The 17,098-nt window shown below is 39.2% G+C and overlaps 1 protein-coding gene and 1 long non-coding RNA gene across 4 annotated transcripts in view; one reads left to right on the plus strand and one right to left on the minus strand.

Moving 5' to 3' along the window:
• Positions 1 to 1,721: 1,721 nt before the first annotated feature.
• On the minus strand, positions 1,722 to 16,771 carry LOC130586136 (uncharacterized). 2 transcript variants are annotated; one of them, XR_008966674.1, is made up of 4 exons: positions 16,538 to 16,771; positions 15,174 to 15,292; positions 13,261 to 13,334; positions 1,722 to 7,695 (listed from the first exon to the last, which is right to left on the minus strand). It is a non-coding gene; the product is annotated as an uncharacterized LOC130586136 (long non-coding RNA). The 2 variants fall into 2 exon arrangements; XR_008966675.1 differs by lacking the exon at positions 15,174 to 15,292.
• CRADD (CASP2 and RIPK1 domain containing adaptor with death domain) overlaps positions 8,501 to 17,098 on the plus strand; it is a 79,562-nt gene continuing 70,964 nt past the window's right edge. The window contains exons 1-2 of one of the 2 annotated variants that reach the window (XM_057386835.1): positions 8,501 to 8,592; positions 11,893 to 12,198. In XM_057386835.1, the coding sequence (XP_057242818.1) occupies positions 11,901 to 12,198 (298 nt within the window). In that variant the 5' untranslated portion in view covers positions 8,501 to 8,592; positions 11,893 to 11,900. Of the gene's footprint in view, positions 8,593 to 8,834; positions 9,118 to 11,892; positions 12,199 to 17,098 lie in introns of those variants that run through there. The other variant, XM_057386842.1, reaches the window with a different exon arrangement.

Genomic DNA, 17,098 nt, shown 5'->3' on the forward strand with positions numbered 1-17,098 from the left:
AGACATGATCATGTCAAAACATTTTAAAAAAAATTCCAGTGCCTTTTTTTTTCTTTACTTAATGGATGTTGTAGCTTGTTTGCAGCACTAGCTTTTAAATTACTGGCCCTACAGATTACAAAAATTACTTTTAACTGATATATATCATCTTGACTTGCTGGTACAGAGTGTTCAGCAAAGCCAGTTTCACAGGTTCGATGCCCATGAGTCAACCAAAAATCATAAGGACTTTAATCCTAAGCCTTTTTTTAACCCCATGTATTGGTTTGGTTTTTCTTTTTTGAGTCTTAAGGTTTCAGATTTTCTAGTTTATACCTGAAATGTTAGTTGCTGAAAACCTCTTCACTTTAAGGAAAGGAAAACTGAGAATTCTACAATCCTGAAAGGTGATACTTAAAAAAACCAACCAAAACAAACATAATTGCAAGATGAATAAAGAAAATAGAATTGATGACAGTAGTTAGTTTAGCACTAAACCTAGCAGAAGTGCAAATTAGGGCAGCATTTTAGTTGTATGGGCATCTTCCTGCTGGTAGTATTATCACCAGAGACAGAAAATAGTTTGAGTTCAAGATGAATGGGTAGAGTGGGAATGTAACCAAGCAGCTGTGCTCAGTACATTAGAAGTAATTTTAATTTGATGTCATCAGTATTGTCTTAATTATATTTTATGAAACCACATTCTCAATAAATAATATGTAATTATTAGCAAGAAGAAAAAATTGTTCACTAGAATATTTTCTAGTAGAGGGTTTTTTTTACATCTTACCACAATGAGGAATTTATTCCTCCACTAGAAATGGTGGAACATTATAATCTGAGATTCTTAATAAGGCTCATCACCTTGAGAAAACAAAATCTACATATGACAGGTGGGACAGGGTTTTGTACTCACAAATTTCTGTACTTTAGCCAACTCTCCTGTTTTAGCAAAATGTTCTGGCAAGTAAATTACCTTGTTAAAGATTGTTKAAAAAGCTTTATTTACTTACATGTTCAAGAGCTTTTTCTTGTATTCCTGATAACAATCCTATCGATTTTTCCTTTGGCTATAAGCTTAGGCTTTAGTGGAAAGTAAGTGATATCAATGCATTGCTCTCCTTAAGCCAAAACACATAACTGAATTGGAAGAGATATTTTTAGATATGGGTAACATTTCTAAGTGTCATTTAAAATAAAGTAAAATAAAAATTCTGCTAACTTTACAGTCATTTAAATAAATCTAAGTATCACATTTACTACTAGAGAAAAAATGGCTTGAGATATTCTAAAACTTGTATTGCTAATTCTCAGTAATAACAATAATAAACTTTGTTGAAAGGAAAAAGATTATTTACAAAATAAAGTAATTAATGAAATTTTTACTATCTAAACAAAAAAWTTTCCAAATAGAGTAACTAGAAATTTGTTGAAAGGTCAGAGCTGGTTAGTTCTGTACACAGAAAGGAAGTGGGGATGACAAGCTTCTTTGGTATCTCAGCCTAGCTTCTGAAAAGCACTTCTCTGTTAGTGTTAGATTCAGCAGATCTTAGTATTTTGCTAAGCCATTAGCATGACTGAAAATGCCTGGAAACAACATTCCACTGACACATAACTTCAGTCATCATAGTCTGAGCTTGCTTTAAAACAACATGGTGATTTTGCACAGTATTGCTAAAATTGGGTGATTTCTACAGTAGGCTCAATACCAGAGAAACTGGGCGGTAGAGTAGGTGCTGCTCAGGGCCATGAAGGGTATCAGGTGTTGACCATSACTGGTCCTTATCCCCTGTCTTAGAGGGCACATTACAAACTGAAACTCAGCTGCCAGGAGCAAGATGAGAAGCTTTTCTGTTCGCTAAGGAGGGAATTACTTGTTTGGCTTTCATGTCTGAGAAGGGACTAAAGGGACAAGCCAGCAGCTCCTGTGAGAGGCAGCATTTCTCACAAGGTGTATCAAATAACTAACCACCAGAAAGAGTACAATGCCGAAAGGTGTATTAGTAGAGATTAAAGGTCTACAGGAATCACGAGTATCAGTAGTTTGAATCCACRTATAGACAAAGTCTATATAACTCACTTTCAAGAAAAAAAAAWTAGCTTATAGCCAACTCAGTCTGTCCTGGTGCCAGGGTTACCAAGAAGGGGATTAACTGCGTTAATAATAACAACTTTATCTACAGGACTTTAGAGTGGCCAGTGCCTCTTACAAAGTCTACAGAAATGTAAAAATGTATCACTATAATTATGGTGTTTAATCTGCTTGATTGTGTATTTTATTTTACTTAGATCCTTTTTTTTAAAAAAGGATTGCACCTGTGTTTCAGATTGTTTTCTTCCAGARCTAGAGCTATTCATTCTCCAGGAACTGAAATACTGAAATAATACCACTCCTTTCTATGGTATTAAGGAGGAATATAATGCTGGAGCAAAAGCTATTTATATTAGCATAAGGAATGAGCTGGCATTTAGCAGGAAACACTTCAAACAGATAATATCCAGGAAAAGTTTAGTGACAAGTGCTGCAAAGAAAAACAAATTCAATGCTCCTGTCTTGATTTTTCTTTCACTGGATGGTAGGGTTTATGTAAGCAAATCCTTTTGATTCCAGTCAAATAGTTCTATAATTGATGTTTCATAGCTGAGGTTTGCAATTTGGTGTGCTGGTGGTTAACAATTAATAAATGCAGAGGTATGTTAGCCATGGGGGGAAATGCAAAGCTCAGTGCAAATTCTTTTGAAGTTACTTGGATCAAGCTTGGTATCAGGAGTTTTAAGTCTGCTAGCTGAAAGCCACAAAAAATCCCTTTTCAAAATGCTTTGTTGCAATTTAATTCTATCTCTTTAGATTGCAACCCTGAAATAGGATCTGTTCCGCTGAGTCACTGTACCCACATTGTCTCAAGGACAATCTCCAAATTTGAGAGATTGCTCTGGACACCTTATTACATACATTTGCTTTTTTCTTATCTAGGGTGCTGTTTGACACACCTGGAGGGCAGAATAAGTTGTGGATTGACTCTTACTGTTCAAGGGGTTTTGAGCAGGTTCATTTTCTGTAGGAAGAGCAGTATTTAACAAGACTGAGCTGCAATTTATCCATCTGTAAAGTGGGTAGCAGACTCAACATWTTGTAATTTCTCAGCATGGGGTGAAAAGTGGCTTATACTTCAATTAACACTAATAGGAACTTAAGTTGCAATGAAGGCAGTATCTTTGGCTGCACGGCTAAAAAGAGAGAAGGAAGTAAGTCAAGAAAGTCTAGCTAGATTGCAGTGGCTGCAGTATAGCCCCTTCCTGAGCTGAAGTGCTTCAGACGTGTGTTATCTGTGAGGGAAACTTCTTGTGAGAAGATAACTGCCTTCTGGAAATTCATCTGTTTCTTTTAACTCCCCTAATTGAGGATGCAGTGCCTACTGCAGGATGCTTCACCAGCCTGCATGCAGGAAGGTTTGATTTTGAAAGGGAACAAAATAGAAAAAGTGAATTTTTAATCAAAGGGTATTTTTGTTTGAAAACGGGATGTATGGCAAAAGTAYAAATAGTGGCAAATCTCTTGGCAGGCTACATGATTTCCATGAATCATTACTACATCCTGAAAAGTTTAGCCTTAAATTAAGAACCTTAAAAAACATAGGTATTGTACAAGTTTGTCCAGTTCAAATCCTGGGAAAGCAACAGAAGATTACAAAAAGCAATAGCTATTCTTCACCTAAGTAAAACCAACCTTCCTGTCTTTTTCCTATCTAAAATGTTAGAATAGCATTTCATATGCTGTAATTTGCAAGCAAAATAAGTTAGTTTTGTGAAAAGATCAGACTTGAATCTTATTTAATTTTAGCTATTTGCCAATGTTTGATTTGCAGGGTAAWTAGTGAATTTTCTTTGTTCTCACATTAATAAAATGGTGCTTTACATTTAAAAAATCGTTTCATAAGTCTGGAATAAATAATAACAGGCTTGCAGTATTTCATGTGTCTCCTCAAAGCATCTTTAAACTAAACTTAAAAATAGAGACCTGCATTAATTCATATATTTAAAGGACTAAACATTCTAAGAAATACTCAGTCATGTTTTGCAAGTATTAATTTCAAGTTTTTTCATTACAGTTTATTGGATTTTTTAAACAAAATGTATACAAAAGTTTTGCATTTGATGCCTGCTTCCTTTTTATAACTATTCCTCACTCAACTTTTTGCTAGGGATTATTTGTATCATAGTAAACAGCACTCAGAATTCATTGCAATAATGGTCATATTATTTTTATTATTGAAACTTATTTTTATTATTGAAACAAATGTAAATGTGTACACGCTACAGGGTCACTTTAAACCCCATGTTTTAGGATGCTTTAAAACTTTCTGTGCTATATTTTACCTACATGYTGGACATACTTTTAAATAAAATACTGCTTTCAAGGAATTAATGATGTGTCACCTATATTTTATATTAATTCCTCTCTTTGATTTGCATTTAAAGTCTTTATTGCTGGAATGAATGGAATTTACAAAGTATCAGAATAATTAAGCAGCAGCCTAAGGGCTGATCCCATTCAATGATGTGCTTCAGTCCTGTCCATCATCTTTCTTTAGGAGTGATAAGGAATCATTTTTGTAGTAACAAAAGCAACCTGAAGAGCGGCCCAACTCACCGCCTAATGTCCTCAAATCCTGCCGGCACCCAGCACAGCATGCCTAAGTTTCAGTCTGCAGTTTGGGCAAACTTCCTATACCAAAACCTTCCTTTCCTTGGCATCAGCCTGGTTTTCAATGACTGGCACCAGAGACTTGGATGCTGGCATTACAGAGGCCCACAGCTGCAAAGGGAAGTACAATGGGGATCAGGATGAGRAGGAGAAAAGGGGGGAAGGGAAGGGGTTATCACCTGGGACAGCAGAGGACAGCAACCRTTTGCAAGACCCTCATATGGTCTTCAGGCCACCTTGTTTGGCCCACCCTTACTTACATTTTAACAGTTTTCGAGAAACATTACATAGAGAAATGTGTTCATCTAAAAAATGGCAAGCATACAATATGTTTCTCTTTTCTCAATTTCTGAGGTTTTGTGAGAGATTTAACCAATTAGATGTGTTTTTAATAAATCTCGAGGCTCATATTTTTGCTTTTGTCCCGAACGCTGGAATGCTGTCCTACAGACAATTGCAAACAGCATAATCCTAATAGATTAAATCTGTTTGTGCTAGTTTTAAGAACACATTCAGCCTCTTGTTATCAGCAGAAACAAACCAGTCTGTAGAAAACAAAGAAAATACACATATGCTTGGATACAGCTTGACTCTAATTAGCATAAAGGATTATCTCAAAAGCATTTTTAAAAATCTCATTATACTTGTACAGTTTCTAAAAAGATTTGTGAATTTTAAGTGAGCTTTAAAAAAGTGTATAGTAAATATAAAAATACAGGATTATGACCTGGAATAACGCACTTGTGAAGTGAACAGCATTATCAAAAGAGATACTGTTTAGCTTGGCTCCCACAGATTAGGACTTGTGATCCTGAATTCAGAAGTCCTTCAAAATGTGGCCTGATGACCACTGATGAATGAATCTGCAGAACCAAACAGAACAAGCTTTTAAGACTAAGTCTGAGGACACTGATGTGCAGGATTGACTGTGGTCCACTGATCGGCAAAGTCTAGGAAATACTTTTTTTTAAATCTGCATGGTTAGCTTTGGGATTTGAGCAGTTAGTGGGGGCAGTGAGTTGACACCAAACTGGCTCAAATATATATATGCATGTATTTGTCCTTAAAAATGGAATAGAACCAAACCATCYTTCTGAAGTTTTCTTGAACTTGGATCAGAACTGAACTGGAAGAACTTCACTGAGGGCTGAACCCATATTGAACTGAAATAAAAAAATTCAGGGCTTCTTATGGGCTTTACTCCTTAGACTTAAAGTATTAACTCTGTGCATCTAATTGCAGTGTGCAGTCAAAATCTGGGCTGCATTGCTAAAGATGAACTCAAAACACCAGTAGCATATTTACAATTTCCACTAAATAAATTTGCAGCATTAGTTATTAACTAGTGGAAGGAAAAGGAAACACCAGATTTTCCCTTAATCAGACTTGGACCTCTGGTGCTGTCCTCTTCCTTCCTAGGCTTATCTATTTCCTTTCACTGCTTGCTTTCTTTCTACCTCTGAAAGACTGCAAGCAAACGCGTGACTAAATGTTGACTGTAAAACTGCAATCATATGATTTCCTTAGTAGAATCTGGAACTGCTCAATGCATATCCATATGTTTTGCTAACTTTCTAAGACATTCTTGGACAGTATAAAATAATAAAAAACTAATTGCCTCATCTGGCAAAAAGATAGTAAACGCAAGTGCTGTAACTGCTTGTCCTATTTTTCTATTTTAAAATGCAGCCACATTATCTGCAATTAAAAGCAGCTGTCAGGATTGCAATGTGATGTGATTCTGTGAAATCTCCAAGTTTGGTCACTCCAATTCCAGATACAATGCAGTCCCTCAGATCATGACTGAAAGGAAAAAAATAGCAAAAAAAAAARCAAAGCTGACAATCAGAAGTATAAGAAGCCAGGAAAGGAAACTTTCAGTAGCTGTGTAGTGCTCTGCTGGGAATGATCATACTGACAGTTTATGGTGTCTCTGCTCCCTGCTGCTCCTCTGTGCTGTTTACAAATGTATTTTCTCACAACTAATACTACAAACTTAGTGACAAGAAAACTCAAAACTACATCAGCTATATTTTGGCTACAACAGCAGCTTGTTGTTGTCTTGGAGTTACCAATGATGACTTACTTGTGTGGTTTCCAGTGTTATCAAATCTGTTAATGCACTGCTCTGAGGCAACCCAGAGGAGTATTAAGACTTTTTATGTCTATGTCCTAGAAGTCTAACATATGTGCTTGAGCCAAAAAAAGTATTTGGTTTATCACTTCTATTGTAATAAGGTATTATTTATCAAATATTCACAAGCAATTTAACCACCTGTATCAAATGTATTGCCTAAAAATAATCAGAGAAAAGTGTAATGTCATCAAACCAAAAGACTGCTTTAAAACTGCTGCTAATAAGCAGCATCTCTGTGGAAGCTGGCCACACAATAGATGTATATATTATTTTAAATACTTCTTAAACCAGCATACAAACTTTGCCCTTAAGGCTGATTTACATTGTGTCCACATAAATTCTCAACTTTTTATCAGCCACAGGAAAATCAAAGGAAAAGGATTTCAGATTCCTGAGAGTGACTGCATATCTTTGTGCAAAATCTTGTACATATTATGTTACACATAATTACTGGTAGAGCTCAGTATGTGAGCTCTACCAATAATACTTTCGGTTACATTTTTCCATGGCAAGTATGTCCTGGGTACAGTATTTAGGAAAGGCATGCAAATGCTTCCATAACTAGCTTCCAAATACCATTGAATTTTTGAATTACTCTTAAATTTGTATGATTAGTCTAAACAGAGTGTACAAATGGGATTCACAAGGTGACAACGTTTCTATCAGCAGCAGCAGTAACCACCTTTCCTGCTTTTCCAGAAGGTATTACCATGTTGTGCAGACCACAGCCAGCTTCCTGTGGTTGCCTGCAGGCTTCAAGGTAGYGCGTTCCAGCACTACAGGATCTTTTTTTTTTAGTTCTTTCATCGCTATTGCAGTCCCGACATGAAACAAAAAGGGCTGACACCACTCAATCCCGTGTGACACCTGACACCTATGTAAAGACAGAAAAAAGCTATTACATGACGTGCGATCGAAAGTGATACTGCCTCATTTTTACAGCTCTGTGAATCAGTCTTCTCCTTTCTATCGTACTTTGGTTAGATATCCGTATAAAATCATGCGAGTAATASAGTATTCAGTAACAGAGGAATAAAACAACAAGAATGTGAATAACACTGTGGTAGACACAGGCCGGCTCTCTTTACTAAATGGTTTTCATCTATTAAAGTTTCTTCATTTTTAAGCTGTTCAGAAGAAAGTAATGAGGCTAAATATATATAGTATTTCACATAATACTGCTTTGTGTTTGGTATGACGAGACCAGCAGCAGAAACTTCGCTTAACGCATACTCACACACAGGAACCAGTATCCCTAGAGAGTAATGAGAGCAGCTGTTTCTAATGCAATTTAAACTCCAATTTCGTAATTTCTAATTTCACTTTAGATATTACCCCTCCTCTCGCTAAACACTTCCACCACCCAGACTCTGAAAGCGCAGCAGGTCTTCCAAGCTCCTGGAAATGGGCCTCCTTGGCGGCGACACCTCCCGTCCCCGCCCCGGCAGCGGCACCGAGCAGCGGCGGGACCCCGCAGACCGCAGCGGGACCCCGCAGGCAGCCTCGGGCAGCCGGCACGGCCGGGCTCCTTGSCGGGCGGGCTGCCGCCGCTGCCGGGGCTGCCCTGGGCCCGGCTGCCCGCAGCTGACATGGAGGCTGCGGGCCACCCGCGCCGGCGGTCCCGCAGCAGCGGCCCCTCCTCAGCCGGCCCGAGGCAGGGCGGTGGCGGCGGCGGCTTCCGGCGGAGCCCTCTTGCCTTCAACAAAGATGGTGTTTCCCGCGCRGGCTCCGCGGGCGCCGGCGTGCCCTGGGTAATTGCCGCTCCCCTCGTGTAAGTAAGGGGCGGGGGCGGCGGAGCTAGCTGTACCGTGCTCGCTCGCCGGGCGCTGCCGACGGCCCCGCTCAGCTCGGCTCGTCCGGTCCCGCCCCAGGCGCTGCCGAGGGGAAAGTGGGAGAGCTCTGCCTAGGAGCCATTCGGCGGCGCCCGCAGTCCTGCGGGGCCGGGGCGGGGGCCGGGGCGGGGGCCGGGCTTCCTCTGGGCGGGCCGGCCCGGGCCGGGGCGGCGGGGCGGCCTCAGCCCTGCCCCGAGGGAGGCCGAGGGGAGGAAGGCCTGCGGGCTGCTTCTGCATGCGGGGCTCGTGTTGGGGTGCTGGCAGCTGGTCCGTGGCTGTTACAGGAGCAGCAGCTGCCGGACCTCGGCAGGGAGCAAAATTTGCCTTTTTTTTTTTTTTTTTTTTTTTTTTTTTTTTTTTTTTTTTTTTTTTTTTTTTTTTTTTTTTTTTTTTTCTGTGTGTGTGTACTATTTTAAACCTGTACGTATGCTGTGAGTAGCCAGAATCACTCACGAGTTAGGCAGGTGAGTGCAGTTGCTGTTCCGGAAAACGCTGAAATGTTTCTAACAAAGAGCTAAATGAATGTGGCTTTTTAGCATTAGAAGGGATCTTTATTAAAAGTTTTATCCCATTCATGGACAGATCCTCTTTCAGATCCAGAAAAATGCTTGTGTTGATGTGGTGATGAGTCAAGGATTGTGCTCATTCAGCAGGACGTGGGCTATGTTTTTTAAAATTCGTGTTTTTAGTGGAAAAGATCCATTTTCAGAAGTATCTGGGGAACGTTTTGGCTGTGCCATCTTTTGCTTAAATTAGTATCTCATACTTTTCATTTTCTGTAAAATTACTAGACTAAATTCAGAGTTTACTTGGGGTCCCTAGATATAGACTGTGATTAAAATGAATTAAAATTAATTCTATGTTTCGTTAAACTCTGTCTCAACACTTAGGCACCAAAATCCTGATATATTTTTATATCTAGCTGCTTAGTTCTTAACTCAGATATTTCCTTGTTCATAGTAAACAAACCCAAAGAAATACTTAATCTCTAAAAAGACCTTAGAAATCAGTATGCCCCATCTTGAAAGTTTACCAGGCCAGTGGCAGGACTTTAGAATCTCAGTTGTGCGCACTCTGCAGTCAGTAAGCCAAAGGCCTTTTTCAGCAGAAATTCACCCTTCAGATTGCTGGCTTGATAGGCATTTTTCAGTGCCCAAAGGTGCAAACTGAGATGGTTTGTAAGAGCTTTATTTTTGGAAAGTGTTGGCTGCTTTGGTGGTGAAGAAGAGGAACTCGTCAAGTGCKGTAAAGAGACTGAAGAATTCAGTGTTCCTCATCCAGCACGTGAGTGAGGCAGCTCCTGGATGGGGACTCTCAGGGGCCCGTTCAGAATGTGAAGCACAGGATTTGTACTATCTGAAACAATTTTCTGACTGGGTTGAGATGACACCCTCAGAGCTGCTGCTGGATGCCTGTCTTGAACTCTGCAAGTGCTTCATGAGCTCAGGAGTGTTCTAGAAGGAAGAAGTGGTGGGATTTACTGCCTGAATTTCATTTTAGCCCAGAGATTGTTTCTTGTAGTGTAAAGGTACTATGTGTTTGAGACCAGAATCTTCMGTTTCACTGTCTGAAATGCGCAATCTAACATCAAGTGGCAAAATCCATTTCTCTTTCTTGCCTGCTTTTTCCATCTTCTTGCTTGGCCTGTTGTCTCAGTCCATGAAGGAGTATGGTGTTTGAGCTACGCTTAGCAAACTAGTGTTTCTTAGTGACATGTGCTGGCATAGCAATTGTTTGATTCCCACATGTCCCCTAGGCAGAAGATGAGCACCTCCAAATTCATTTAAGTAGATGAAAAATGCATTGGGTAACCCAGGAAAAATGGAGTACTCCTGGAAGGTTATTTCCAACAGTGCTTTTGGCACTTGGTTGAAGCATTTTCAGAAAGTAGATTTGTCAGAGGATGTCACATTCATTTTCCAGTCTCTGTCTTAGGGCACTGTGCTCTTGCATTCTGTCCAAGATGCCATTTACATGCCGATATGTTCTGTTGGTCACCTGCCCTGGATTTTAACGACCAGGCCAACCAAACACTCTTCGATGGAGCCCTGGGAGTTAGAAACCTCAGATGATAAAAAGAACTTCATCAGATTTCATACAAAAGCTTTGAAAATTCTTGTCTCTCCCTGTATCCTCAAGCTTAATGAAGTCGAGTTTCTGCAAGGTCTAGCCGTTCAAAAGGCAGTATCTAGTTTAATTATGAGAAACCCTCTTGGTAACCACACTCAACACTTGCTGCCGTTTTTTAACTTCATTATTTAGTAATAAGGAAGTATTTAATTGTGTTGTCTTGTCATTTTCCTTTTCAAGTGCCATTGGTGGGYCCAGGGCTATGTTTGTCATTAAGGACTAGACTAGACACCTTGATTCGTTTCCATAGGTCTGCTGACATGATCTTGGATGAGCTGCTTGGTCTCTCTGGACCTTGATTATTCTTTTGTAGATTGGCTATGAAATGCATCTTTTTTAGCTTTTGTCTAGTTGGAGTGTTAGTCAAGTAAAATGGAAGCTGGCAGAGGGCATCTGATTGCTTCGTTGGCACATTAGAAGAGAGGGAGAAAAGCTACTTAGGCTAAGGAGCAGTTTTGGCAGAACAAATGCCCATAAATAGAAGGTGTATAAATTTGAGAGAGAAATTCGAAGAAACTTTCTTGTCATCAGATCAGTTGAGTTCCAGATCAATCTTCCAGGGTGATTCAGGGGTGAGAATGACCTGGTATGTAAGGTACGTTTCTACCCCTCCTAAATTTAAAATGCATTGTGTAGGCCAAAGTTACCTGCTGATTCTGTCCCTGCTGCCTGGCTGTGGTGCATCTACCACTCTTGCTGCTGCTTTTATAATTGTATCAGTGGTCAGATGTGACATCTCTTTAATTTTGGGGGGTTAGTGTCACTTAGGGACTGGTGAGTGCTCTAGCTGCCTTTAGTACGGATCTTTACCAGTTAATGAGCAGGATTATTTGGCATGGGTTTTACTCCAGCAAAGGAGTGGTCTTTGCAATGCCAGATGTTCTATTCCTGTCCAGTATTTCTCAGAAATTGCATCATTTTACCTTGTGAGACAGTGAAATCTGAGTGCAAAGAAGGTGATGGGGATCATTAATAGTTTTGCCAGGTTGGTGATTCTGAGTTTGGAGTTTTTTCTAAAGGTTGACAGGTGTCAGACATCACTTGTGGATGTTAAAGGTTGAAGTATTTTAATCTTTACTCATTTCCTTACTCCTTTTCCAATGCCCTAGGTTGCCAGATGGATGCCAGAGACAAGCAGCTTTTACGCTCCCTGCGCCTGGAGCTCTGCACAGAGGTGCTGGTGGATGGACTTGTTATTCAGTATCTCTACCAAGAAGGGATTCTCACAGACAGTCATGTACAAGAAATAAAAGCCCAAACCACTAATCAGAGGAAAACCATGATGCTCCTTGATATTCTCCCCACCAGAGGACCCAAAGCTTTTGACGCATTCTTGGATTCCTTACAGGAGTTTCCATGGGTTAAAGACAAGCTGATGATGAAGCGTAAGGAAATGACAATACAAGATCCTTCAGGTAAGGCCAAGATTGTTGTTGCTGATATTTTGAAGCTTGTTCTCAACCCATAGTTTAAAAAGCATTGAATGTACCAATAATTTCAAGTTATGCATCATATAAACTCATGATACAAATAAAAGGGAACAGCCTGAATTTCCTAGAAGCCAGTGAAACACCAGGAAATACTGCAAAATTTGGGACAAGAGCAGGGCAGAGTTTCAGAAGACAAGGAGACAGCATGAGGGGCTACCTTGGGAGAGGCTGAGGTACAGGAGAACCCATAATTCATTGCCTCAAAGGGAATGGACTCTAAAAAGTAGTTTCAGCTAGCTGCAAAAGAGTGTCTTCACCATCCCTATCTAATAATTGTTTAGTTTACCTATGTTTTACAGTGGTTTGTTGCCAAATAATTTATGGAGCTTTTATTTGCTTACTTTTTATTATTTTTAATGTCATTTTGTTTTAGTACTATATGGTGATTAAGATTTATTTAGTTTATTGTATTTACTGGAGTGCAAATATAGAGGATCATTACTTGCAAAACTACTAGCTGTTTATTTTTAAAACAAATGTAGGAGCTACCTGATTATTAGTATAATCTCTGTCTTTCTGGCCTTTAAATGTACTTCTAAAACTAGTTTTCTACACTTGATGTTTGTTCAGAAGTGATTTCTTTACCAATCTATGCATGCAATTGCTGAGCTGTTTTGAAGTCAAGACAGCTTCTTAAAATGCACGTTTCTTGTCCCAGATTCTGGCTGCATGCACTGGCTGCTAACCTCATGTTACCAGCTAGGTGGTGAAATAGTCCTCACGTGGGAATATCTTTTCCAGGCAGTCTGTTAAATCTGTCTCCAAACCCTACCTCCCTGCTCTACCCCCACTTGAATTTGGTCATACACATTTTGATGCACATGACATGTGATTTTTCCAGTGTCAATGTGCTTTGCGTGAGACTGAAAGCCTGTGAAGAAAGGTGGCTAAGAACCATTGACCATCATGTGCACCTGTGTCTCAGTTAGCTGCATGTTCAAGAACATTTTGTCAAGATCTGCTGGACAAATCTGGGATTGTTCTTACCTTAGGACACTTCTAATGGAATATCATGACAGCTGGTCTTTCTGTTGGTCTCTGTGTACATTGCTGTGTGCATGCTAGGAAAGAGTAAATAATTTTCAGAATTTGTGAATAAATGTCCTATGCTGCCTCCAAGTTCCCAGCATAATGCAAACCATAGCACTGAGTGTGTTGGAAGAGGCCTTGCTCACTTAAAACAAATACTGTCATACTAATGCTCTTTATTTGCCTTACAAATCAGCCTCTTTGTTTGATAATTGTTGCTTGAGCTGTTGAATAACCTTACAGTTCTAGAAAGACAGAACCATTAAATACAGTCCGGATTATGTAGTTTGTTACTGGAAAAATTGTTGCCAATTTTTGTTCTCTTGATTGTTTTGTGGATTGCTTGTTCCTGGTCCTGATCACTTGTGATTAAACTGTGCTGGTTTTCTGCATATCAGGCTCTCTAGTTTAAGTGGATTGACTGTACTTGATAGTCCTATTGCCAAATTTTGTATSTAAATTAGAAAAGGCTTCCAGATTAGATCAAAGGTTACTGTTTTTTTTTATGGTGGCAATACAGAGTGTAAGAGCAGGATAAGAGGCAGAAAGCCTAGATTGTTTTAATATTTAGGCATGTTCTTTAGAAACCAAAGAAAGAGAGCACCATCTATACCCTCATAAATGCTGAGTGTGCCCTGGAATGAATTGGAAGCTATGGTGGCATCATCAACGCTGATTACATGCAAGAAAATGTGGTCTGGAATAAAAAGCTTCRCTTTGCACTCTAACGACAGACTTGGAAGTTTTTGTCTTGGCAGAGTACATGAGCATATGCTTAGCCTTAAGCATGGAAAAAGCCATTGACTCTAATGAAACTATAAGCAATTTAAAATTAGATGTGTTCTCTGCTGTCATGCTAGATAACTTAACTTGTGCCTTATTGGAAACTATTCTTATAAATTATTATTTGTCAATGGTAATTTGTTTTAAATAAGCTATTTGTGATGAAAAAAGCCTGGTGCATATACACTAYCCTTCTTTTAGACCCTAAAACTTTTTAAATGGAAGTTGGTTCTATGTCCTCAGATTTTTAAATATTTTTGTTTTCTTTGAATCATATATACCATGGAAATAGAATGCTTTCTGGTCACTTGCTTATGCTCAATTAAAATTCTRTTAACTCAAGAAAAATAACCCCAGTTTTTACAGACCTCTTTGCAGGACTACTAAGGAGTGGTAGCAAGTTGATCCTTGAAGGAAGGTTTTATTTTAGTCTTTTGCTTCTCAATGTTTACATATATGATTTTTAAAGTCAGTAACTAAATAGACTATGAGATTATCTCTGTCTAAATCCAAAAACTGGCATGGACACAGTGATTTTTTTGTGTAGGCCTTTGAATTATTTTGCACTCAGTTCAAAGAGATCAGGCTTTCTGTCTTTGCTTCAGCTGAGAAATRGGATTGGTTGGTTGCTAGTTAAAGAAAAAAATCACAACTGTAATTATTTAGAAACTTTTAATTTATTTTCTTTTCCTAGTAAAAAACAAGCCCAAACCAACAAATCAAACAAACAACAATTTCAGAAAGTCAGAAATAAAAGTATTTTTGTGTATGTTTAAATATTATCTGGTGGACCAAGCAGCTACAAAACAGAAGCCAAAGTAGGAGACCTAATCAAGACCCTGTCACTGACTCAYTGTGAGTCTTTGAGCAAATTCTTTTAAGGCAATAGATTTATTGATTCTCAAGTTGTGTAACTCGGTGTAATGTTCATGAAACAGCATGGACTGGAACTTTTAATTGCCCAGGATTCAACCCAGACTATGCTGTTTGGCTGCTTGCAAATAAATGAACTTTAAAACCTCTTGATATCCTGAGTTTTATTGCTGAATGTCAGTTGACTTAAAAATAATAGTTCTATGTACTGTTACCTGATGTAGTTCAAATGAACGCAGAAGACCTTAATCCTGCAGAGCATAAGGAATAAGTTCTTCCATGAGAATTAGGAGGGTGATGTGCCGGCAGGTGAAGGGCCCTTGCATCTGTGTAACTGAAGCAGAGAGACCCAAGATTTCTTTCCCTTTCTTGTTGACTTTATGCAAGGATAACCTTTGCCTAGGGTCACCTTTCTCCTCCCTCCTATGGATCTGTCAGATAACCACAGCTTTGGGGAAACTTTTTCATAAGCTAGAGAAAATATGGTTGGAAAACCCCAAAATCTCAAGAAGGAAGTTTAAAGTCCTGTGCTTTTGGAGGTATTTATGACTTTGATTGATTTAAAGATGATAGAATTTCTTTCTTGCTTGTGTAATGACCTGTGATAAACCAGTTCACCCTGTTCCAAATGGCATTGCTAGACTTAATCATTATAAACATCAACTGCAGCATGATCTGCCACAGGAAGAGTTAACAGAAATAATCTGTGTCTGTTTCATTGGGAAAAGGCTATTCTAGTTTTTTCCATCCTAGTTTGGATAGCTTTATGCCTTTGTCAGGAACATAAATCTTCAATATAGTCTTATAATTCTTACAAAAAACTACAGCTGTTGGCAAGAAAATTCCCTTCTTTCTAGGAACAGCAGACAGTTACCCCATATTTTTTGCACTGAATAAAAAAAATTACAAATAATATTTGTTTATCAGATTGTTTTTATAATCTCTCCATCTGGGAATTACTCAGCCCAAGTATTGTATTTCTCTCCACAGTTCATGTACTATAAAGTAATTTACTTCTAAAAGTGTTAGTATGACACCTCTTCATAGTATAGATGATTTTTTCATTCCACAGGAAATCGCAGCATACTGAGAAACAAAAAAGTGATATTTGGCCTTTGCCAAAGGAATCCTGGAGCAGCTGCTGCTTTCTGACAAATGTTAGTGAATTTAGGGCAAGAAAATTGCAATGGGAAAGCTGTCGTCTCACGGCTAGGCGGGGAATATTTTCTAATGCATARTTTTGTTCGTGGTGCCTAGTTAACATTAGTGTCCTGTTAGACTTGGGTGAAGTTTTTTTCATTTGAACAGATTTTAGTGTGGCTGAGGTTTTTCTCTGCATGTGTGGGGAGTGTGTGTTCTCATATAGCAATATAAAGCTTCATGTTGTGTAATACTTCGGATGAAGCATGCAAATACAAAACAAAGGAAAACATGTACTTAGCTGAGAAAGCCAGACATCCTTCCATCCCCTCCCAGCTTTTCTGAAGTTCTTTTTCCACAGCTGGCTTGTGGGTTTGTAAGAATTTGGATTCAAATGCAAAAGCATTAGTATATGGGGAGTTTTAGTATCTCTTCTTACCTTTTGTTGGCTGCTTCCTGCCCTCTTCCTATCCTGCTTCCTCTCCCATCTAATGCAGTGAGGAAACAGCCTGATCTCTTGCCTTTTCCCTTTGGAATAGGGAGACAGGAGAGCAGCAGAGGAGTCCCCTTTCCTCTCTTTAAAATGGTGGACAGAAGACGGTAGTTTTTTCTTTCTTCTCTTTCCCTCCCCTCTCTTGTACAGTCCAGTGACAGAAGGGGGAGTTCCCTCCCATGTGTGTCTGAAGGAAAGGGATGGGCTTAGCAGCCTTGGCCTCACTGGGTTGACCTGGAGATGAAGGAATGCCCTCCTGCCACATCCTAATAACTGGAGGCTACAGGAAATGTTCTCTGGTTATCTGGAGTGATTCAAAGGCATCCTTATAGAAGAATTTCCCAAACTCTTTTCCACATTCTCATCTCCCCTGAAAATCGGGTGTTACATTTATGGCTTTGGCTGTGTTCCTGACCGCAGCAAGATCTGTGAAGTCTGGCATTAAAGGTTTGTGCACAAACTCAATATTAACAGTATGCATCACAACATGGACAAATAATTGACATA

Source organism: Malurus melanocephalus, unplaced genomic scaffold (assembly GCF_030028575.1).
Source record: "Malurus melanocephalus ecotype Western Australia unplaced genomic scaffold, MMel_1.1 scaffold_17, whole genome shotgun sequence".
Lineage (NCBI taxonomy): Eukaryota > Metazoa > Chordata > Aves > Passeriformes > Maluridae > Malurus > Malurus melanocephalus.